Raw genomic sequence first — 24733 nt, 5'->3', positions numbered from 1 at the left:
GAATTATAAAGATACAATTCACGTAGTCTCAGAATACATACATACATTATAAAGCAGAGTTTTAGGTCTAATGCGTTCAGTTAGCCAGTAGGTACATTGAAGTTTTGTCTCTTTGTATTCACAAGCCACATTTCCTTCTTTCCATTGGTGCAAACAACTTGAAATGAATAATATTTTCCTTGTTTGTTAGCATCATCTCCCCCTGTTGTCCATCGACATAAAATGCAGTGTTCTGGAACATGAGAAAGGCAATACATTTCCTCCAGTTCTTTGTAAGCTGATATGAAGTAGACAGACACCTTCTGAAGTTTTGTGCATGCTGTGCTCTTTTTTCCTTCGCTGCAACAAGAAAAGCCTTTTCTTTTAACCTGGCTTCCTTTGAAGAAGTAACTCAGGAAGCTTCATGGCCTCTCAAGGTAAGTGCGTCTATAGCCGGTATTTTTAGATCATGTTTACAGAAAACTACAGTCTTGTACATTTCCAGCAATCAGCAGTCTGATGAAATGAGAGTTTCAGGCTAAAACCACGTCAGCCAAAGCACAGTTGTTTTGTCTTCCTTTAATTTTTCAGCATTCAAGAGGCTCCTAAGGAGACTAAAATCTATACTAGAATGTTATTTGAATAAAATGTGTTACACAATGTTAGCATCTGCATTCAATCAGAAAATTTAGTGTTTTTGTCTCTGTTTGAACATGTCGGTACAGGGTGCGTGGGAAGGGCAGGTACTGAGCCAAGGGTATCACTATTTTGCACACTTCTTTCCTATTACACTTCAAAAATACCAAATCAACAGATGTTTTTCCCTTTCAAAACTGGCCAGTCTTGATAATCACTTAAAGAAAATAAATATTCAAAGAATAACAGAATTTAATCATATTATTCTTATCTGGGTTCATTTTTGTCATGTATTGTCTTCAAGCAGCAGCAGCAGGTCGGTGACTCAGGGTTACACTGCAGCATGCTGATATAACCAACCTTCTAAATTAATTTTCTCCATACTTTAAAATACTTACACTAAGTAGGAGGATGCAAATCTGTTTTTTTTCCTTAACATTAATGCACCTCCACAGAGGTCACCCTGTTATGATATACAGGGGCAGATGTTGGTCCAGGGAATTTCAGCTATGTCAATTTATGTTTGCCAAGCATTTAGCCCTCTTTGCCCCCCAAAATACTCAAACCATTCTGTATTTAAGGCACTAAAAGGTATACAGCCACAGGCAGTTTTTACAGCTTTGTTGTACTATTGCAACATGCTTTAAACAATTTTGTCTATATTTAGCCATATGAGAGAGATCTGGTTTTGTACTTTTAATGTATAGTTAACAGAAGCAGCAAACAGTAATGTGCTTCATAATGAAGGAACTTGATAATATGCTTCTTTTAGGAACAAGTAAGTCTGCAATTTGTATTTGTACAGAAAGCTCGCTGTATCTTATGGCAACTTTAAAGTTTTTCCATACAGTAAATGAAATGGGAAGCATCCACAAAAATAGACAAAGTGTCAGAGTAGCTTGGATTGCCATTAATATTTAATGTATTTACTGTTTGATTTTTGTATAGCTTAAATTTTGACAGGTAGAACTGCAATTTGTTGCTTTTTTTCCCTCTTTATTTGAGAATAACACTAATACTCGGCCACTTCATGGCTTTTCGTGTAACAACGAAAGTACAGCAGTAACAGAACCCTGTGAGGTAAAATGATGCAGAAGAGTATATAAAATATTTATTACCCAGTTATACATTTTTAAAAGCCAGCTACAAATTCAAAGGGGTTATTTCTTCCTGTGGTCTCAGACTTTGAAAGAAAGCAGGGGCTGCAAAGACAAATTAAGATCAAAATATGATTAAATGATGAATCAGCCGCAGTGAGCTCAAATAATGCTAAAGTATCTCATTTAAACCCAAAACAGTGAAAGAAATCTTCAGACTTAGAGCCAAAATTCCTTTTGGACCTCAAACCCCATCGTGCCTGAGTATTGTCGCACATGAGATAAAAGTTTGGGGACTGTTTTGCTGCTGAAGTACAGGGGCTCAGATTAATGCGAGTCACTCATATGCAGAGAGCTTCAGCTTGCTCCTTCTTGCTCTGGCAGAGGCAGTGTTACTGAGGGCTGTGGAAAGATGCTCATAGTAAGACCAGGAGGAGTTTGTAGAGAATCAAGTGGCTGAGGTGATCACTGCACTGTGGGATGGTGGCTCTGCATATGAAGGGCTGCGTGCGTACAGGTGGCTGTAACAGTAAATACTTGTCACCTTCACAGCACTAGCCAGGGTAACCTAAAGGACGTGTTTGCAATAGCAAACCAGAAAGCACAGCTTAATGACATATGGTCTTTTCATTAAGATAATAATGAACAGTACCCTGCAAGAGGTTGTGTGGGCTTTGATACCAGGGTTGTAACATCCAGCTCGGGGAATCTGAGATCTCTGGAAATGTTATCTCTAATTAAGAGGCAATATGCATGCCCTCCAGATGCTGGAAAGCACCTTGCTAGAAGCAAGCCCTCAGCATCTCAGGGTACATGAGCACACTGGGGCACAGGGCTGAGTAGCAGGCACTGAGGACCCACCTGCGTGTCAGCGCAGACCAGCTCATGTTGTTCACACAGACCACTCACAAGCTGTTGCAGTGGATCATGCCCCTTCCAAGACTTCATCTGGTTTAGCTTCATCTACAAGTGATTCCACTTTGCATACACTAAGACTACTTTACAAAGTGAACTGGAGTGTAGGACACTTGGGAGATTCATTCCAGAGCCATGCTCCTGATCTGACCTGAAGCGCTGATACAGTCATAGGCAGAACGTGACATGGTTCCAGTTTTGATCCAAGCAGCTAGATGGTGTTTGGCCCGGTTTGCTTCTGAATTTTTTTTCTTCTTTTCCTGCAGAATCTCAGGGACAAACCAACCCAGTCTTTAAGGATTACCTCCCTGGTTCTTCTGACCTTTCTGAACAGAATAAACCTGTTGAACCGGCAGGTCTCTGGAAGCAAGCATCACATACTCCTAACTTGCCACCTGGTTTGGAGTACCTGAACCAGGTCTTGAATCTTTATTAGAATTGCTTGGTTTGCCTTGTGGACTTCTTTGATGCCTGGGGGTGATGGGGGTTGTTGGGGGTGGTCTTCTTGGGGGAGTGGTAAGTGGAGATAGGGAGGCTTTTTTGTTCTTCGATATTACTCTGAAATAAGGAGCATAGGAATGACAAGTCCTTTCTTCATTGCTGCCATTCATTCTTCTAGAAATCCATTTGATGTGCGTGCAGCTCTCCCTTCACCAAAACCATGGTTTTTTTTCCCTCTAGGATTCTTTCTAGGTCATAGTATTAACCCTTTCATTATCCCCAGTTTCCTTCCAGCTCCTTAAGAGCTCACCCTCAGGGAAGTGGCCATAAAACTCCATCTGGCTTCAAAAAGACTGCAGCAGGCAGTGTGTGAAGGAATTGTCACCTACTTATAACCCAGTCTTTGAGGAACATGAAGGTCTTCTCAACAAACCCCTTCTGCCAAGGACACTGCTCTGCAGGTTATAGGTAATGACCTGGGGAGGCAAGCTCCCAAGGAGACAACTTTATGACCATAAACCTAGGTGGCTACAAACCCACACCCATTCTGTGTGGGTCATGGGGCAGGAAAGTGCTAGTGCCCAGGAGAAGGAAATGCCCAGAGGTGGAAGTGGACACGTCCTACTGCCGAACGTGCAGCTGTCCATCTTGCTCTGTGAAATCTCTCAGCTCCTGGAGCTCAGACCAGTGATGGTCTGCGGAAGTTTCATCCCTTCCTTCTTTTTATTTTACTGGGACAGTCACTCACAGACACCACTTCGGTGCTGACTCTTAGTTTTTGTCTCACATCTGGCTGCATTCTGCTCCTCTGCATTATGTATGTACTCCCTGAGTGGACAGGGCCAGGATCAGGTCTCCAGTCTAGCCAGGCTGTGATTCTGAGATGTACACTTCTGCTGTTTGTGTTTTGGTGGTGATGGGAGATATTCATTTCACTCGGGGTCTGTAGTTTAGATAGACATTTCTGGTGGCTTTTTACAGAGTCAGAAGTTGAATGCGGTTTGTCTTTGAAGCTAATGAAGCTGGGAGACCCTTCAGAAACAATAGAAACAATGATATGTGTGGAGTTACGACTTTCATTTCACGGTGCCCATGCACAAATGATATGTGTTGTCAGTTATATGAGCGTTTGCTTGCAGACTCCAGGAGCTGCATTTTTTAATCTAAAAGTGATTGTGATAGTAAATACTTGGCAGGTAACATATTTGGTCTTCTGTACGAACATGAATTATACCTCAGATTTACCCATACAACGTGGGCGAGCAAATTGTGTTACTCCATTTTATAGAAGCTTTACATCTGCCATAAAGACAAAAAAGCAAGTGGCTGTCAGATCTGTAAGTTGGACTCAAGACTTCATTCATGCTTGTTCTCTGCCCACTAACCACGTGTCTGGTGAAGTCTTCATTCATTATTTTCAATTTTCTCTGCAGTCTGGAAAGTGGAAGGCACATGTGCAGTGCTGGTTATTGACATATACCCACAGCTAGAGTTCTCACATGTTGCAGAACATTGTGGTGTATGATGCTGAAGCCGTCATGTCTGTGTGACTAATGAAACGAGCTCATACAGGACCAGTTGCAGCAGAGAGGAGATTCACTGAGCAGGGGGAGGGCTGTCTGCAGAATGGATGTGGGATTCACAGCTGCCAGGGTGATCCCATGGGGTTTATCCAGATGGACTAAGATTTTCATGTAATGAAATTCTCAAATGAATTATGTTTCTAGCAGAATTGGGATTTTTTTTATGCCATTGGAAAGATACTGTGTACCCTTCAGGCTGAGTGTGTATTGGGGAAAGGTGGGTCAAAACTGAAATAGGCACAGACAGGTGCTATGACAAGGACATAGGGAATGGAGAACCTGCTTTAAACCAAGTCTTTCATCTCTAGACTAACAAAATGCTACCAGAGAGGGAACTGTGACAGCTCTTACCCTTAGAAGAGTAAACAACCCGTGGGAGAGGTATTTAATTTATAGAATGATATTATCAGAAGAAAGATTGTACAGAATAAATGCAGGATTAAAAAAAAAATAGAAATGAGGTCCTGGGATTATCTCCAGCAGGAGCAGGGAAGATAGCTGGATAGATTTGAGAAAGCTGAATATATTTCTTCATAAGACTGTGAGATTTTTGACTGAAACAAGGATTCAGATTTAGTGAGTCTCCAAGACCCCTGCAGTCTTATTCTAAACATCAACTCAAGGACAGAACTTATTGTGCTGGATGAGAAGAAAAGAAAATATCAGTCATGTACATTGAGGCCAGATGTCGATGTTTCACTCTGCAAGCACATGCCTGGAGTCATTCAGGCTGAGGAGAGAGTAGCTTGGCTATTGAAGATGCACCAGAGCAGGGCACTAAACTGCCACTGCCTCAGAAAATTGATAACTTGCTTTCTATTGTTATCACACAAGAGGCACTCCTTAAACAATTTCCTACAAAACAAGTTACCCAACTCTCATTAGTATCTTCCAGCTCACACAGTTTGAGGAATGGGCCAGTGCCCGTCACAAAACCTGAGGGAACCTTTGCCCCTATAGACAGATGAGACCTTGAAGTACCTTTCAAGTCGCTCAACAGCATTTTGTGCCACCATTCAGTCTGGACCAATTTCGTAAAATGCTTAGTTTATACTTGGTTAGATTGACCAGGTGTAATTTTAGCACCCACAAAACTGAATACTGAGAATTAGCTGTGTGGAAGGAATTTTAGCACATGTGAGCTCAAGAGGACTAAGACGCTTGCAAACCAAAGGGTCTTAGATGCTTTCAGATGCAAGTGCAGAATTCCCTTAATCCACAAGTGCCCCTATAAAAGATGCATTGGAATAGCTGCTTTGCAGAAACCAGTGAATGGTAAAACAAACAAGCCGAACAAGCGATATCAACACTGTGTCTCAACATTGGTTATACATTGTACACAGCAAACCAGTACACAGACCAAAATCACAAAAGCTTTTCACTGCTCAGCCTCATTAATTTTCTTTTCCCTGTGAAAGTCTATGTGGGACAAATAAATCAATATTAAAATCAATGCCGAAATATTAAAATAGTCCTGACATCTTTCACTTGTATATTCTCTTTTTCAACAGCAGAACACTTCCCATGAGCTCCAAGAGCTCACATCTCTCATGAAACCTAAACTACCAACAGCAAAGATTCTTGGGAGAAAAAATTTTAATTCCAAATGTTTTTTATTATTTCAATTACTGGCATGCACATTTCAGAGATTAATGAAAGGGATAAACAAGTTTCTCTTTTACCAGCTTTTATTTGCAGCCTGAACTAGCTGCAGGAGATGACTAGACTTGACAAATGGCTGCAACAGTTTGAATATGTACCAGGCAAGATTTATCAGTTGTAAAATATACCGATGCTGGAGAGCTGTGACGTGCTGGTCTCAGAAGGTCGTTGTGTGCTTTCTGTCTGCAGCTGAGAGTAATGGCAAAAACCTGTGCCAAGCATTTGCCCATCAGGAATTTAAGGAAGAGAAATTAGCAAAGCCTAAGCTATCACATAAAGCAGGCATAAAAAGTTACATAAAACTGAAAGGTAGGCTGAAATTAAGTCTTGCTGGTTTTATAATACTAATGACTGTTCTCTAAAAAAGAGTAATGTCAGAGGGACGATAAGCACAGAAAAGCTGGCTATCATGCCAAACAGTTTTCCTCCTGTGAGCTGGTTACAAACACAGAAGACGACTGTTTCAGCTAGCGGATGGTTGCTCAGGGAGCTGTTGTTTTGCCTGTGCTGGCACCCTGGCGCGACCGTTTGCCAGATTTAGGGTACAGAACTCCCAGTGCTTGAAATCAGAGCGTTAAACCTCATGTGTGCTGTTGTTGGCATCACGCTATAGCCCTGCTGGGCTGCTCCAGTGGGGCCCTGGGGGATGTGGCTGCAGCATGTTATGAGCTCGAGCCCAACCTTGTTCCTTCCTGCGGCTGCCATGGGACCCAGCACTAACCTAAGCTTTGGGGTAAGGGACAAGACCCAGCAGGGAAGCACAATGGTGAGAAGTGGGTCCTGTGTTTCACATACATCTTTCTGTTGCTGTTGGCTTCCTCATTCTCCCAGTGAAGATCAATTGTCTTCAACTGTGTGGGTGAATCACCTGACCACAGGCACCCAATGTCATGCTCTTTGGTCATTGTTTCAGAAACATGTCTGAAGTGTGACTTGAGATACATCTAGGGCACCCAGCTTGTGCACCTCTGGAAGGAAAGAAATTATAACAGGGAGATGAGCAACAAGAATGGACAAGAATGGCAACCTTAGAGCTTTCCAACATTCACTATCTTGTTTATTTTTTTTTAAACAGCTGGACCGGATAATTATTCATCAACAGGTGGAGCTTCTTGAAGGTATGGTGTTGCTTTTTAACAGTCCCAGTACACAGATGTTTCCAAAAGGCTTCCAAACCTTGCCCACACCTTGCTGAAGCCTCTTGCTGGCCTTGCATCAGGCCGTTAACATGGTGTTACTGTGGTGAAAACTCACTGTCTTTATGCCTGTTCTGAAGCAAAACAATGAAGAAAGATTATGGTGAGTAACCTCTACACCAATCCTAAAGTCTCTCCCTCAGATACCTCTATCTCAAAGTTATTAAGATGTAAACACCTTTCTAATCCATGGAAAATATTGTCTTGAACAATAATTAATATGTTATTAGTGACAAAGCAAATAAAGGAAGGTCAGAAGATACAAAATGAAGCATAATAGCTTGTATTCACATAGTTTGTCAGAATTTCAAATACTGAACAAGTTCTGCAGATTAATTATATTTTATTTCTCTAATTCAAAATCATTTTGGCCTGCTGCTTGGACATCTTGTTGAGTAAAAGTTTTGTCACTGGAGTGGGGCAGCCTCACGTTGTTAATTTTCATAGATGATAAGGTGAGAAAAAGCCTACACCAAAACTCAGGATCTGAATTCTGTTTTGTGATACATATTTCAGTGTACAGCAAATCAAAATCTTATAAAGTTGCTTCAAGATACTTGCTTGTCACTATTTTTTCTTTGTAATTGTACATTTTCTCTGTGTCATTGTTTCAAAACAAAATTTTAAGCAGTCTGTTCCATAGATGTTTAGCCTGTGGACTACAGAGAAAACTCTAACTGTAAACTTGTATGCAAAACTGAATTTGGTGAGTCTTGGCTAACTCTAACATTATACTAAAGTAACATACAACTTGTCTTGCTTTATTAGCCATACTCGGCACAGAGACCTCCAGCAAATATGAGATAAAAAACCATTTGGGACAAAGAGTTTACTTTGCAGTGGAAGAAAATGGTTGCTTTGATCGTAACTTGTGTTCACCTATACGGTCTTTCACCATAAGGATTGCTGATAACACAGGCCGAGAAGTAATTACTGTGAATAGACCCTTGAGGTGCAACAGCTGCTGGTTCCCCTGCTTTCTTCAAGAGGTGAGTGAATCTGAAGTGCCTTTTGTCCGAGCACCTCACTGTAAGTGCACAGCATTTACAAAGCCTCGTGCAATCTCTGCAAGGATGGTTGGAAGTGGTTGTCCCCCTGTACTTGGCACTGGTGAGGCCACGCCTTGGTGTTCAGTTTTGGGCGCCTCATTACAAAAGACATTGAGGTGCTGGAGTGCATATAAAGAGAAAACATGAAGCTGGGGAAGGGTCTAGAGCGCAAATCTGAGGAGGATGGGCTGAGGGAACCGGGATTGTTTAGCGTGGAGGGGGCTGAGGGGAGATCTTAGTGCTCTCCATATACCTACCTGAAAGGATGTTGTAGCCCGGTCTCTTCTTGTAAGTAACATGCAATAGGACAAGAGGAAACATCTTTGAGTTGTGCCAGGGGAAGTTTAGAATGGATATTAGGAAAATTTCTTCACAAAGGGTTATCAAACACTGAAACAGGGTGCCCAGGGAAGTGGTTGAGTCCCCATTCCTGGAGGCATTTAAAAGATGTTGTAGATGATGTACTTAGGGACGTGATTCAGTGGTGAGCTTAGCAGTGCTAAGTTAATGGTTGGACTTGACGATCTTAATGGTATTTTCCAATCTAAACAATTCTAGGTTTCTAAGGAATTGACACTCACCTCTTAGCTTGGTGGACTGCATGGAGACCTTTGTTTAGAAGTAACTATTAAAAAACAAGGCCACTTTACAAGTTGTATTCCCAGTTTGGCTCCTACCTTTCATAGGACCTTAGTCTAGTGACATCCCAAATAAACCCTCTGTATCTGCTGATACAGATGTCTCCCCAGTTAGGTGACACCATAAACCACTGTTTGCCCTGATGCATACTAATGTCTGTTAGTACTACATATGGACATCAACTGCTCTACACCCAATCCTTTATCTTTATTTTGACTCCCCTGTATTCAGACATCTTTCTTGTTTGATGAAAATATTTTCTGGGTTAACTTATCTACCTGTTTCTCAGTTCTCTATCATGATTTAAAAAGACCTAATTCTTTGGTAGCATAGCTAACTTTATAGAAAAGCTTATGGGATACTGACTGACTATAATAAAAAAGCCTTTTCATGGTATAAGGTTTTATCAAATCTTATATGTAAGATGTTAGCTTCTGGTGCAGCTTTTGAGCTTCATATTGTTCACTATATTTAAAAACACCATTACACAGCCTTGTGATATTCAGTTCGTAGTTTGGTAAAATTATATGTTGTTATATTCAATAATTAAATATCTTGTCATTATATAAATAATACTATATTATGGAAAAATTAATATAAAATTAATTTATAATTTGTTTTGTTTTGGTTTTTTTTGCTAGTTAGAAGTTCAGTCCCCACCAGGTACAATAGTTGGGTACGTGGTACAGAACTGGGACCCTTTTCTGCCTAAGTTTACTATACAGAATGAAAGCAAAGAAGATGTACTAAAAATAATTGGTCCATATGCAACTTGTGGCTGTTTTGAAGATGTTGAGTTTGAGGTATGTTTCTGATGAGTGTTAAGAATTTTAAATTTCTACTACTTTGAATAAATTTCTTACTCAAAAATCCTGTTATTCTACCCTTAAAAATATTATGCACGTGGCTACAATTCTGGAACAGAAGTACAGCAATGTGCATTGGTGTTGCTGACTTCCATGCTCAGATTCTTACAGCTGTTTTCTAGAAATAAACATGTTGCTGAGCGGAGTCCTTGCCCTTGGCTGTCCATGACTGTGCAGCCATTGATTTCAGCTCAGGGTTTCATACCACCTGCATTCAGTGGTACCTGACTCCTAGTCCCTTGAAGCCTGTGACATTGAATCCACTACTTTCATTATTTTCAGACTGAGAACCATAGGCAGGATAACTGTCCAATAGGTCTACATCCATTTGACAACATTCATCAGGTGAAAAATAATTCTGCGGAGCCACTGAGATAGTTAAGGGATGAGAGCAAGAATGGGAGATGCCCACAGGAACACTTGATTGAGGTTTCTGATGGGGAAAAAAGCACTGTGACTTAGGTAAGGAATCATAAAATAGCCTCTGCATTGATCACCATGTTAGCTTGATCAGAAGGCTTCAGTGGCTACTGTCTGAAATTTCAGTATACTGTGAGAAACTTGCAGCTGACTGCGTAATTGAGAACATTTCTGACAGTTGTAGGGGACAGTGGTCCACAACAATGGTACTGCTGTGACTCAGAGTACATCAGAATTACAGGACAGGAAAAAAATTAATTCTGAAAGAATAGAAAAAGTGGTATAAACTTTCACAATTGCTTTCCTCCACTTTTCTGTCAGCTCTAAGGATGCTGATATTTTCAAACTCAAACCCTTTCTTGTGTGACACTCCTAAAGGCAAATCTGACACTAATAGAGCATCTCAATGATAAGAATAAAAGAACCACCTGACAACTATAGCACACTGTGTGTCAGGGCATAGTCATTAATTCTGTGGAGATACAATCAGGGTGTACTTGATTTATTTACATTTAGGTGTGTTCCTGTTTGTAATTTGTGCAGGTAAAAGCTCTCAATGAGATGTCAACGATTGGCAAAATTTCCAAGTACTGGTCTGGATTTGTAAACAATGTCTTTACCAACACAGCCAACTTTGGGATCCAGGTCCCTGTAGATCTTGATGTGAGAATCAAGGCAGTAATGATCGGTGCTTGTTTCCTCATTGTAAGTATGCAAGCCCAACAGGTAGACCTGTAGAGGTGAACAGACTGAACCCAAAGGGGCCTTTGCTGTCAGCTGTGATCCTACTAAGGCATAAGTGCGGTGAAACATCTTTGGGTTGCTAAAGTTTTCTGTTGTTAAACTTTAAATAGTAATCCACCTGTGATTCCATATCTTGCATGGCAGGTTCAAATACAGCATTGTAAACAGGTTTGGGTTCGAAGGGACCTCAAAGCCCATCTAAGTCCCAATCCCTTGCCCTGGTTGCAAAAGGCCCATCTGATCTGGCCTTGAATACTGCCAGGGAGGGGGCAGCCACAGCTTCTCTGGGCATACATATCACCATATGTACCAAACCTACCAGACTCCCTCAAAACCCCTTATTTGTTGTGTTTGAACAGGTGTATGAAGGAGAAAAATTTCAACTGGTGACTTCAGTAGTTCTGTCAAATGTTGCATGTAGGACCTTTGGGTCACATGAAATTTCCTTACAAACATTTCCCCTGTGAAGGCAAATCGTAAGAATTACGTGAAAGGGGAACACTCGCTGTTAGGCATAAGGATGAAGTTAAGAGGCATGTTTTCTAGAATTACAAAATCAGATTTGCTGTGTACCTCTCTTGCCAACACTAATGTGTTAATACAGCATGCTACGGTTTCAAATTAATCTGTGATTCCTACATCAGCAAAGAGAACACAAAAGGGACAGAACTATTAAAAATATTCACTGGAAAGTGTTTGCTTTAAAGTAGTAAGGATTCAGATATTTTGCTTTTATTAGGTTAGAAATGTAACACTCGTGACACTTAATATTTTTGGATTGTTTTCCCCCAAAACTCCTGTTGCTCTGTAGCAGAATAAACAGAAAATGATAGATTAATCTTTTTATGAAAAAAAAGGCAAAAGAAGCATACAAGTAATACTTCTGATAGTAATTGTTGCATTTTTGTACCTTCTTTACCATTCACAGTTTGTTTATTTGTAGGACTTAATGTTCTTTGAAAACTCTTTGGATGGATTATAACGAGATGACAGAAACAATAAAATATGCAGAATGTGTTTCAGTAAGTAAAAACGAAAATAAATTGATCTTGGTGCTTTGAAGACTTATACATTAGATACTTTCTAATTCTTTTTCATTTTCTTGCAGAAATCCCGTGAGCTTTGGACATGATTTTGAACTGCACAAGTCCTTGTTCCTTATAGGAAAAGGGAGCTAATGATGATGTTTATTAAAATATGTCTCATGTAAATAATAATTTCCCACTTACATTTCATGTGTGTTGTAACTAAAAACATACTCTTCACACAGAGCACTGTTGCTTTGGAACACTGCTATTCTTTTCTTTCCCTTTTGATGTTCCTGCTTAGGAGATCATGAAAGATTACACGAAGGCTTGCAGCATCACTGATGAAAGTCTGTGTTTAGAGAAGCCTTTGATATTTTGCAAGTGCTGGTACCAGTTACTAACCACATGAGGGTGTCTTATGGGTTTTTTGCTTTTTCGTTAGTTTATAAGTAATTTTCTGATTTGCTATTTAATTAATAGTAACAAACTGGGATTGAAAGTAACAAATACAAAGACCTCACCCGATGGGAAGTTCAAGATTTTATCAGTTTGAGCTGAAAGCAGAAAAGTGATGCTTGTTGGTCAATTAATTTTATGGCAAGGATTTGTTTAATGAGTGGCAGCCAGAAATTAAGCTTCCAGTACTAGACTTGTGAAAGGAAGCTCAGTTCAGAAAAGCTGGTCTTCTGCTGCTTTTACTGAATACAGGCCATAAGGTTTGAGAGGTGGCTCTGTGTGTGCTAGAGGTGCATGAATCTTTTCACATGTAAACTCTCTAGCGTTAGGGATTCTTGCTCCTCTCCACTCAAGACTTTCCCTAAAAGATTTGTTCTTCTTACTAATATCTGGTGGTTGATGACTTTTCATTCAGCCTTGCCTGAGGCCAGCCCAGAACAGAATTATTCTCTTCCTTTGGCAAGCTCAGGTATTTTCTATAATAGGACTGTGCAATAGGAGCTGCTTCTATTTCAGAGAGCATTTGTACAGAGCTGTGCGTTCCTGCAGTCACACCTCATCGTGCTGTTCCCAAACATCCCCACCAACAGGCTTTTACTAATACAAGCTTCCTTTGTAGGAACATCCATGATACATAAGTGATATATAAACAGATTTTGTCATTGTTGCAAAATATTTGTACTCAAGAAGCAAACCAATACCATGTAATACGGGTGGTAAAAACGAATGCTGTTAACAGTCATTGGTCAGTATTCTAAGGGGAATATTTTACAAATCACTGCGAATGCTTGGCTTTTTGTTAGCATGAGCTAGTAATTCAATTCTTGCAAATAACCAACACATCAACGGAAAGGAAAGGAGATAATGAATAATTCATAAAAATGAAAAAGAGCTAAATTTATCAGATGATTAATTCTCAACAAATATTTAGACTAATTTTAAATTAATGTTCATGGATATGAATTCAAACACAGTGAAGTCAGGAAGTTGCAACTAATGTTCCCATAGTGAAATTAATGCAGGAATGCTTATAGATTTAAACAGTATGTTTGAGATTATATACCACACTTAGGTATTTATACAGATTTACATATGCCTTGAAAATAATTGTGGTTAACAAGCTCTGACAATCATCATTATCTGTTAACCATTTGGTTGCGGGCTCTTGCTGTGACTCCTGGCAGTGCAATCAACCGAAGAGGGGAGCGCAGGGGGAGCCGGCCCCTTCCCAGAAGGAAGCACCCTGTGCGCCGCGGAGCTTCGCGGGCAGGACGCTCCCTCATGTGGCGATGTGTAGCTGTGCAGAAGACTGCAGAGAACTGATGCCCATTTGCTTCTCTCGCTGGTTTCGCGTTGATGTCACACTGTTAAATTCAGTCCTTTCACTCCTGACTTACCCTAACGCAGACTGAGAAAGAGAGACAGATTCTTACCTTAATTTACCTCTCTTTACGTCCCTTTGCCATCTTGGACAGAAGTGACTGTTGCTGTAGCCAACAGTCTTGTGCAAATCCACACCCTAACATTGCTGTTGAGTTGTGTGTATCTGAACGCAGTGCCTGGTGAGATCAGCAGGTCCCTGCTATCTGCCACTCTTCCTCTGCATTTCCCAGCCTACTCATGGCCCCTAACAAGCCAAAGACATCTTTGGAGCAAATGTCCAACCACCACTGAAGTCCATGCAAAATAGGGTCTGTCTTACTCACAGGCCTGAATTTGGCTATGAGTATTCATGTAGGTAAGTTATATATTTTTACATATATATATATACTGCAGTCAGACGATATAACTGGATTTCTTGCACTTAGCAACTTTGCTTTATAGTGTGTTAGTATGACTTTTTAAGTGTCATACTTGCATCTATGTGCATAAGATACATTTGAATGCCTCTGTTTGTACCCAGCAGCAGCTTCTGGGACACAGATGACCTGGTTCAGTCCGTGGATAAAACAAAGTGCTGGAGTAGCTCTTGCTGGCTAGAACTTTCTCAGCAGCTTGTTTGGCCTTGGTCCCACCATTCAACATCCTGGTCGAAATTCAGTGCTAATGCCAGCACTTGTTCAGCTGGAAGCTCCTTCTAAACTGCAGCTGCTGTGTGAGGGCAGGTATTTATTCTCAGCAAAGATGATGGAGTTGTGCCTGATATTATTAAAGAAAAGAGAACATTTAAGAACATGTAAGACTTTAAAAGCCTGCAGCTCTAGCTAGTAGCTCTTTGTTATTAACAGGGATGTGTTTCCCATTACGGGAGCTATATGTGATCTTTACAAATCACGTCTCTGCCACAGGATGGGAGTGGCTTTCCAAAGGAGAATTCAGTATTTCCCACAAGGAGAATTCAGTATTTGCCAAAGGGGTACAGGTATTCTCTAAAGCAGATTCATGTCCTGAGCATCGCCTGGAAAGAAACGTGACTGTTCTAAAGAAACAGGAATTTTACTTAAACCAGCCAAGCTGATAGTTTCACACTTGATAACCAGCCAAATCACAAAGCTGTGTGGCACATAATTCTTGTGTTCAGTAGATGGCAGCAACAGTTCATTATTACAGTATTTAGCTTTCAACAGATCATAAGTTGTACTGAGAGTGTTGATTAAAGATCCACACACCTTTAACCTCTAATTGATTTCTACACTTAACTTCTACTTTATTTGTCTAATATTATTAAACTTCTGTCACACGAATCTAGGCTATCTTTATTGCCCACAACTTACAGCTGAATTGTTGGTGCTTGATAGTTTGTGGGGTCTGGTAGTTGCATCAGGAGAATCCAGTCTTCTATAAAGTGAGCTCTCCTGGGCAGCCCAAGACCCATATTTTGCACCTGGAGCATTTCTCCAGCTTCCACAGGTGGACAGAGGAGAAGCCCCAGCACAAGGAGATTCACCAACTTTGCCAGAAAGTGCTGCGACTAAAGATTGCTTTATGGTGGGGTGTCTAGAAATGTGGAAGGTTTTTATGGGTAAAATATCTTTGCTTTCATGTCATGTCTTCATGATCCACCACTACGGTCTGTCCTGGGACAGAGGGATGGAAACCTCCTCTAGTGCCATAAACCCAGAAGATACTGCTATGTTGGAAGGAGCTAGTTTGCCCATGGAAACTCAAACACTTTTTCTAAGAGAGTGGCAACACAGTATCTCTGTAAGTCCTGAGATCTTTTGGCCTCTGATAATTTGGTGGATGCAAAAGTACTTCTGTTTGTAGACTTTGATGTTCACATTGAAAAAAAATCTCTTTTGTCTCAGTTGAGTTGTTTTTGGACACACCTAGAAAAGATCCATAATACACATTTTCAAATGGAGATGTCTGGGTAGTACCTATTTTCTTAGGTGTATTGTTTTCAATTGGAATGGTATGTTCTATGTTAGAATGATAAATGCTAGTTTAATTCAAAGATCACCTTCAGTCTTTTAAATGTGCTTTTTTCTTTGCTACAAATGGCTCCTTAAGGGACAAAAAAGACTTTAGTTCCTTAGGGAACTTTCACCTCCTGTGAAAGGAGACTTGGTGTTTTTTTGCTTTTTTTTTTTCTGGAATCCTAGATGTTTTTCTGAAGTCTGTCCCTCTTGGGAATAGCTTCCTTAATGCCAAATCATTATAGAAGCACTCTATTAGCACCTGTCTTTAGATGACAGTTTATTCATGATTTGTCAGCATTTTATTACTCCATTGTTATTACATCAACAAAACAATTTTTAAAAGAGTAATATCTAATTTTTTGTATGAGATGCCTCAGGCTGGATACAACTTTCTGATTTCTTTCTGTGTGTGTGAGTAGTACACTTACAAAACCCAGTAACCTTTCATAAAAGAAAGGTCAGAAGGACAGACTAATGTGTGCCCAGTGACTTGCCCCCCCCCCCCCCCAACACATTCCCAAAGGACAATGAATTCCTGTCACTGTGCAAAGGAGACCTGCAGATGACCTCACATTGTTGTGGATCTCCTAGATTGCCATTGAAAATTCATCTCAATTCACAACTTGGTCTTATTCTCCAGTCTCCTCTGTGCAAAACATTCCAGAGACTTCTCATCCCTGTTCCTCCTTTCATTTTCTTCTAGCAAAAGAATACAAACACAATAATTACAGCACTGCTGCAGGAATCGGTCCTGCCCTCGTCTGCCTCAACACCCAGCAGACATACTTTTCACAGGACTCTTCAATCCAGTGAACCTCAGGTCTTGCTGAATATTGAATGCAGTGAAGTTTGTGTTGATGAACTGTGTTTCCAGTGTGGAGTCCTGGGGTCAGCTGTGAAGCCCTGCAGCTGGCAGGGCACTTACACGGCTGGTTTGTCAGTCTCAGTTTTGAAATAAGTTTACTTTATTGTGTGGACTAAAAATCTATCTCCTTCATTTAATATCCTCTTTCAAGGGGAATAAATATGTTAGACAATCTTGTGTAGAGCCATATTCAGTGTTTTCACAGACCATGTACTACATATTACATGGGCTCAGATAAAGAATAGCTCCTAAAATCTGGATACTGGCAAGCACATAGGCATGGAGACTGATCAGATGCTTCAAGGTAAGTGAACACTTTGTGTTCTCTCATTTCTGAAGAACCTGGCACTTCATAGGTTTGATCTTCAAATAACAAGGTAATAATATATGTTGATGAGAACCCCTGGGTTATCAGACAAGATCGTAATTGGGAGGAAACTGCCAGCTCACCTGAGTGACCTTGTTAACTCTGTGGTTTTATATAAAGTCCAAGTACTTTATGGTACATGTTGGTAGATTAGGTTTAGTATGCAATAAAATCAAAAAGTATAATGGAGGGAACCGAGAGCCACATGGCTCAGTGAGAGCTGTGCTGCATAGTGACCATCCCAGGACAGGGGCATCCTCTCCATTGCCTGCAAGGAAAGTTGCACTTTGCATACAAGAGGCTGGAAAATGGAGAAACACACACCACATGTTTTCTGTCTTTAGCTTCCATTGGCTAGGCATAGTATGTTTTTATTCTTCAACTGGGTGAGTATTGCAGGAAAGTTCTTCCTGTAGGTCATTTCAACAGGGCTCATCAGCTTGATGTGCTTTTCCACTTTAAAATATTAATCTGAGGGACTTTTCTGCTCTGTGCCAACAACATCAGGTAAGTGTTCTATTTATATTACTGATATTTGGTATTAAAAAAACCTTTGAAATACTACAGCAATACCGTACAAGCTAGTGTTGACAGTCACTACTGTCTCCAGAAATACTTGTTTCTACCAGGAAATGACCATGGACACTTTTTTATGTTGTTTCAGATGAGCACATTTAGAGAAAGAAAACGTCACAGTGCTTGAATCAAAGTTCAATATTCCTTTGTAAGTCTTTGCCTTGGATTGCTTGCAGAAACCTAGGGAACTTTTGGATAAGGTAATGACGGCTATTATTCTATCTGTCTTATTACAGACTCATGAAGAATTACGTCTTGCCATCAGGAAGCATTCTGGGCAGCTGTCTCTAATAATAATACCCAACACCAAAGTAAGAAATGCAGCCTGGGATCAAAGTAAGGTTTGCTACTGGAAATATCTTCTATGCTTTTTGCTTTTCTAGAATTCAACTGAGAGTTTTGAGTGTTTTTTTTATTGCCTCTGGGTTTTATGAAGAACACAAAGTGTGAAAATACTGTTTTATATAGAAAAAGAAACATCCTATTCATCTTACAAGTAGAGGAAACATATTTTGGCTATTTTATAGGATAGTTTGCTAAGTGCATAGGATGGGAGTGAAAAAGAGGATTTTTAATTATTGATTTAATTTAGCTTCTCTCTTATTTCTAGTTTCATGTAACTTTAGATTAAGGCTCAAAGAACCTGGGAATTAATAAGAGACACAAGTAATGCTCTCTGTATCCTTTAGCACTGCCAAACATCAGGGCACCAACACCACACCTGGAACTCTAAGTTTCCCTTGAAAAATAAGGCTACGGTTAGACAAATCATTACTGTTTGTGATTCAAGGTAATTTTAAAAAAAATCCAGTATTTAAATCAATAACAAGATGTGCATTTTAAACTCCTTCAAGTTTGGAACAGTTCTGATTTGATAAATATTTGGTTCTGAAACACTAATTTAACCAAGCCAACTACACAAAAGCAGCATCACCCCAGTGCTCTGAAAAATGCTACAGCTCAGATATAACCAGAACATTTAGTGCAAGCCAGGACAAGCAGGTTGTTAGTAGATAAATTAATTAGATTGTTCCCTATCAGGAACATTTTATCTTTATTGCTGCAGACTGTCAAGGGCTTGATATGAGATGGTAGCATCTAATACAAACTCCTAGAAAAGTGGAACTGTGACAAGAATTAGTGGTATTCAATGTATTTCATTCTTCTAGACACTGTGCTGTGGCTGCTGTCCCAACGAAGTCAATACATCCCACAGCGTTATTCCTTTCCTTTCCTCATGGAGCCTAATAGAAAATGCAGAGATTTTGTTCCTTTTGATGATCTGCAAGATGCCATCGTTATTGATGTCCTTCATCTACTGGACACTTCACTAGCATTCATGGGTCTGATGCCAGACTAGTACTCCTCTTGTTAAAAACACGGTACCGTGCTTGCTGCTGAAGGAAGTCTGACTGGGTGTGTTTTCCTCCTCTTCTGCTGAATATCTGCAAGCTGTGCATGAGGAAACAAGGTGAAAGCTTCAAGGCAGTAAGGTAAGGACAAGAGGCACAAAAGCTTGGCCTTGGGAGGACTGTAGAGAGAAATGCCTGTGTAAACACAGGGTGTGTCTTTGGGCAAGGCTTTGTTCAGTGAGGGCAGAGGAACACCAATTGATGTGCTGGCAGCAAACACACCAGTAAATGTGACACCTAAACAAACAGTGTGTACATGATCCACAAAAAGTCCTGCAAGCGAAACTGGCTTTGCTTTGAGCTGCAGTGGTTGGAGTCAGTGGGATTAAGCTTTTTGTCTTGAATTTTTGTCTTTTGTTTGGGTTTTTTTTTTCAACAGGAAACCTTATCTCCTCCACTGGCTATATAGATATGACTATATGAACATATGGCTATGTCCACATATCCTCCACTATATGGATATGGCTATATCGATATGACTCCCATGTGTGCACCAGCACACAAGAGACTTTTGTCACAGAGAGGTGTGGTTTTATGACCAGGGGAAACAAAAGCCAGTGCGCATGTGTGACTTTACTTCAGACTAACCTGTTTGTATAAGCAGTTTCACCGAATGAATTGAGACATTTTGTCTTTTGCTCAGTCCTCTCTGGGCAGTGCTGGGTTTGACACGTCTCAGGGAACACAGTGTTAAGAGCCACCACCCTGTGTAAAGCCATTGGCCATGACGTCAGGGAAGGGGTGAGTGACTGAGGAGCTTGGGAAGAAGAAAAGCCTAAAATAAATCCCTGCAAGACCACAGGGTAACCTGAGCTGGAGTACAGAGCGAGGGTGTCATAGGAACAAAATGAGCAGGGGGAGGAGGACACAAGGAGAACAAAATACTTCTATCAAAAGTAAATTAATGCTTTCAACTAGCTATGAAGTCTAACCAGCTTTTCACAAATGTGTGCTCAGTGAATAAAGTATGATGGATCTGTATTAATAAATATCCACTTGGTAAAGTCATCGTTATCTAATCACTGCTGATCTGTTCAAGCTATAATGCTCTGTTATCTTGTACTTCAGGGATATCACTGATAGAAGATGATTAAGAAGGAAAAATCTTTTAAGAGAATCCTGCAGAGAGGCACAATGCATCAGGCAGCATTGATATGCTTGTTATCAGATATATTTATTACTACAAGTATGTGTTAGCTTTCTCAGTGAACTTGTACTCTGTATCATTTAAATGTAAAAAATTGAACTACAAGCCTTTCCTGAAGGAGATATATCGCAGCAGCTAAAGTAAAGGAGAAAAAAACCCCAGCAATCAACAAAACCAGGCTGTGCAAAAGAGATCAGACTCTTCTCCCACTGGAAATTAAATTTTGTTAAATAACTTTGTTCAGTCTGTTGTTTATAAAGCAACATCATCTTAACTGCAGTCTTGGTTGATGTAGAAGGGTTTTGAGTTCTGATGCTACAGCAAAGCATTAAAACCACAGGACTTCATTCAGAAACCAATGAAATAAAGGTTATCCTTTAGATCAGGTCATGAAGGCCTTGTGTCAGATGAGTTCAGAGTAATCGTACAAAGTTCTACCAACAAGTATTTTATATCATTAACTCAGAGGAAATAACTGGTGAAAGGCATAAAATGTTTTAGTTCTAAAATTGTAGAAAATACTGATTAATGGTAATATAGATCCCCTTAGGCAGAAATCACATGCTTTGAAATTCTGCGAAAGATTATTGAAAGAGAACAATTTTGAATACCTGTGTGAAAAAGGCTTTTACCTCAATGATGAAGATCTGCCTAGGGGAGCATATTAGTTCCTGAACCCTGCAGAGCCTACCTGCATAGATCTGTAGGCCAACTCATCCCATTCAACTTGCAGAAGCTTCAAGTCCAGGGGCTGGACCTCCTGTTTCCAGTAGAAGAGAGTGGCCATTTCCCAAGGTCAAGGCACTGAGGCACACTAAGCCTCCTCCAGCAGCAATGCAGGAGGCACAGATATGTCTCTGCAGGGCTGGCTCCTGGCACGTGTCTCTGCTGGTGCAGTGTCCTCCAGCAGCACACTGCAAACCTGCTGCAGCTGGAAGAGAAGCTGCAGTCTCTGGACAGGAGGTCCCACCAGGACCTGTCCTTGTGCAGGCAGGGTGGTTGTATCCTGCTTTTACCTCTCCAGCAGTGAGATGCGATTAAGGGGAAAGGAGAGGGCATCTCCTCAATCAGTAACAACCAGCAGCTCAATTACATTAAACAATTGAATCAAGGATTGGAGGACAAACACAATTTACAGTACCACATGATCTGGCAACCAGGGAGAAATATCTCCTGGGCTGTGAGTAACAGATCTGACAAACTTGGTTTAAGAAATAACAGGACTAAATGTGAATCTCTTGAAAGCTGTGCTCAGGATTTCTGAGGAAGGGTCCTGGCCTGAGCGTGAGGTCACTGCTTTGATGAGAAATTCCTTCTTTTACTCCATGTCCCAGGTAATTGGTATGAGATAAGACTTTACTGTACCTGACACTGGCGACTAGGTCTTAATAGTGAATAGGGTTTATGTCTCATGTAAATCTTTCCTGTGTGTTCTTTTCCTATGTTTCTCCTCCCCAGCTTCCAAATCTCCCCCAGTCCCAGAGCTCTCTGTTAGAAGCAGTGCCAGGTGCTGAATTTCCTCAATTCTTGTTCTTAATTGACCTATAAATTCACCCCATAAACTCTTGCAGATATAGTGGCCCTTCTGCCTTTACAACTGCTTAATTATCTTCTTAATTAATGAAATCCTCAATGTCCCCAGTACGTTTTCATCAGATAACCCTGTTACGAAATGCACTAACTCGGACTTTATTGGTTTTAATAACATTCTGTTCTAAGCCTGATTACGTGTTCAGGTATTGCACTATTCCTCCTCAGGTTGATAAAAGAAGCGAGTGCCAGTGTATATTGCAGCAAAATCAGAAACAACCCCATTTACAGCTTCTCCTTTATCAACTGCTCCCTGACAAGCCTAGGCTGCCTAATCCAGACAAGTCGACTTAAAAGGCATTATTTTTTCATAGCAGTGAATTCAAAATGGATGCTGGTATCCAAAAGACTAAATATTGTAAATGAAAGCAGATACAGGCCTGGGTGCTGTTGGATATTCTTTGCTATGCAAGGACAGAAGCAAGGTGGGAGCACGGGGGCTCTGGAGGATGCGTGAAGGGAGGGCAGGGAACAACTCCTCACCATGGCAATGGGCAGCTTCTTACTGGCTTTTTTATTTCATGTACCTTTCAAAAGTGGGGATGCGGATTCAAGACCCCAGGTGTCCTAACATAACCACTTTATGTGATTCCAGCTTTGTAGCAGTGCAGTAACGTCAGCTCTACAGGCCACTGAATCCCACCCACGCACATTCCTCTCTTGTCCAGGAAACGTACTGGAGGGAGGACAGCATTCAAGGACTACAAACACTTCATTGCTGCTGTATGTTCTCATGTTGCCAGCAACACTGCTTAAAGTAAAGACCTTGGCTTTGCCAAAATATAATCACGCTGCTAAACCCCAACCCAAACACAAATAACTCTAAGCTGCCTGGAAATCCACAGTGACAACTTTGACACGTGATGCTGCATGTATTCAGGATGGGATGCATGTGTGCAGGATGGGATTTGGTCTAAGTTGGCTTTCCTGGTGTATTGTATTAATTAAGCTGGTATTAATTATGCTTTTTATATATATTAAAAAAGAAAATCATGCCTTGGAAAATTTTGCGTATAAACATCTATTTGCAGTATCAGTATCCCTTTAGTAGAAAACAGGATTTATACAAGCTGCATTTTAAACTCTTGGTGTCACGGTTAATCCTAAATGCTGTAAACTGTAATGACCCTTTTCTTTATGTCAAGTTGGGTTTTTCCTCCCTATATCCTGGTTTCCAACTCTAAAGCAGCTTATGCTGCTTCATCTACAGTGCTGACATTCAAAAACACGTATGACTGGCAGCAGTAAAGCTTTTAGCCTCCTTCTCAGTCTAAGAATGAAACTGGTTTGGCACAAAAACATTTAGTAGCAAAATTAAATATGTTGTATTTTTTATATGGCTGTTTACCTGTTGTTTTCCCCTTGCGCGCAGGTATTTTGAGGAAAGACTGATGATGACGGCTGACAATTTGCTGTGGGAATTGCTTTTCCTTTTATAATTATTACTGCAGTTGTTAGTGACAGCTTGAGCAGACCCTGCTCAGTATTCATAAAAATATAAGGACTTTTGCTTTGTAGGGCTTTGAACTCTGAACTGTACTATCCTACTATCTGGATGCTGAATCAATGAAGATATTACAAAGCTAAGGTCAATTTTGTCCAGTCTCCCTCTCAAAACAGAACCTAAAACTCATTTGTTAGACTACAGGCTTGATGAGTGACTTGATGTTGTTAAATGAAATAAAACAAGCTAACAGTCCTGTTACCACAGTTACAAATCTTTAATACAGAGATAATTTGTTAGCTTTCTCTTCTGGTTTCATGAATACATTTTTTTATTATCTTAGTGAATGCCTAATTGCTGAACCAAGAGATACACACTGGGATGGGGGAGATGCTGGATGCCTGTCAGCTGTTAGCACAATGGAATCCATTTGCCCTAGTTCCACATCAAAGAAATAATAATTATAGTAATTTATCTACTTTTAAAAATGTTTGGATTTAAACTGCCTTTTATTATTTCTTTGACACAGTGATGGTGGTCTGATATTAGACTTGTCATGTTTTATCAAAATGTAGACTTTCCCTATTGGAACGTTTCATTACTTGCCTGTCTGCTTTCAATACCACTACTACTTTGGATACAACAAGTGGTGAAATTGCAACAAGGAAGAGAGCTTATTGATTACAAGTAAGATTCCTAAACTGTGAATAATTGAGGGCCTATCACTTAAAAGTGCGTTTTGTGTGACTGTAAATTGTGATGTCTTTGCCTGCAAAACTTGCACAGTGTGGAGCAGCCAATGTTGCAACCTTTGGTACAGTTGGGATCTACCATTGGCCAAAACTTATCCCCATCACCCCCAGACTTGAATTTACTCCATCCTGCCTCGTCCCTGCACCAGACTCCCTGTGGAGGGATGGGGTATTTTACACTGCAGATGTCCAAGTACTGCTGGGCTGGCCCTCAGTTTTAGGTCAGACTATGAAGGACCTGGACCTGGTCAGTACCTTTTCCATTCCTCTGCATATGCAGTTTGAGCAAGTCCAGCCTTTCAGAGCTGTGCCCAAGTCAGGGATGGGACATGGTAGATAAGAAATGTACCCCCTCCTTGGTTGATGAATATTACACCTCAAACTTCACATTCTCTGTCTTTTCTGTATTTAAGAGAGCAACAACTGCTCACAGCTAATCTTCCTCTACAGCTTCCAGGGTTGCTTGCTCTTCTGGGTTTGCTTTTCAGGCCAAAAATGCTGGAGAAG

The 24733-nt window shown here is 40.5% G+C and overlaps 1 protein-coding gene across 1 annotated transcript; it reads left to right on the top strand.

Annotated features, from left to right (window-relative positions):
* Positions 1 to 403: 403 nt before the first annotated feature.
* On the top strand, positions 404 to 12209 carry LOC311194159 (phospholipid scramblase family member 5-like; the record flags this gene model as incomplete). Its single annotated transcript, XM_084267180.1, has 7 exons — positions 404 to 416; positions 2894 to 3045; positions 7389 to 7431; positions 8278 to 8498; positions 9839 to 10000; positions 11027 to 11188; positions 12171 to 12209. 7 exons carry the CDS (start codon positions 404 to 406, stop codon positions 12207 to 12209), a joined length of 792 nt encoding a protein of 263 aa, XP_084123306.1.
* Positions 12210 to 24733: the final 12524 nt, after the last annotated feature.

This window comes from Gallinula chloropus (genome assembly GCF_964237585.1).
Source record: "Gallinula chloropus genome assembly, chromosome: 8".
NCBI classification, from domain to species: Eukaryota; Metazoa; Chordata; class Aves; order Gruiformes; family Rallidae; genus Gallinula; species Gallinula chloropus.
The sequence above is the reverse complement of the archived record's forward strand: the minus strand, read 5'-3'. Positions and strand labels throughout refer to the sequence as shown.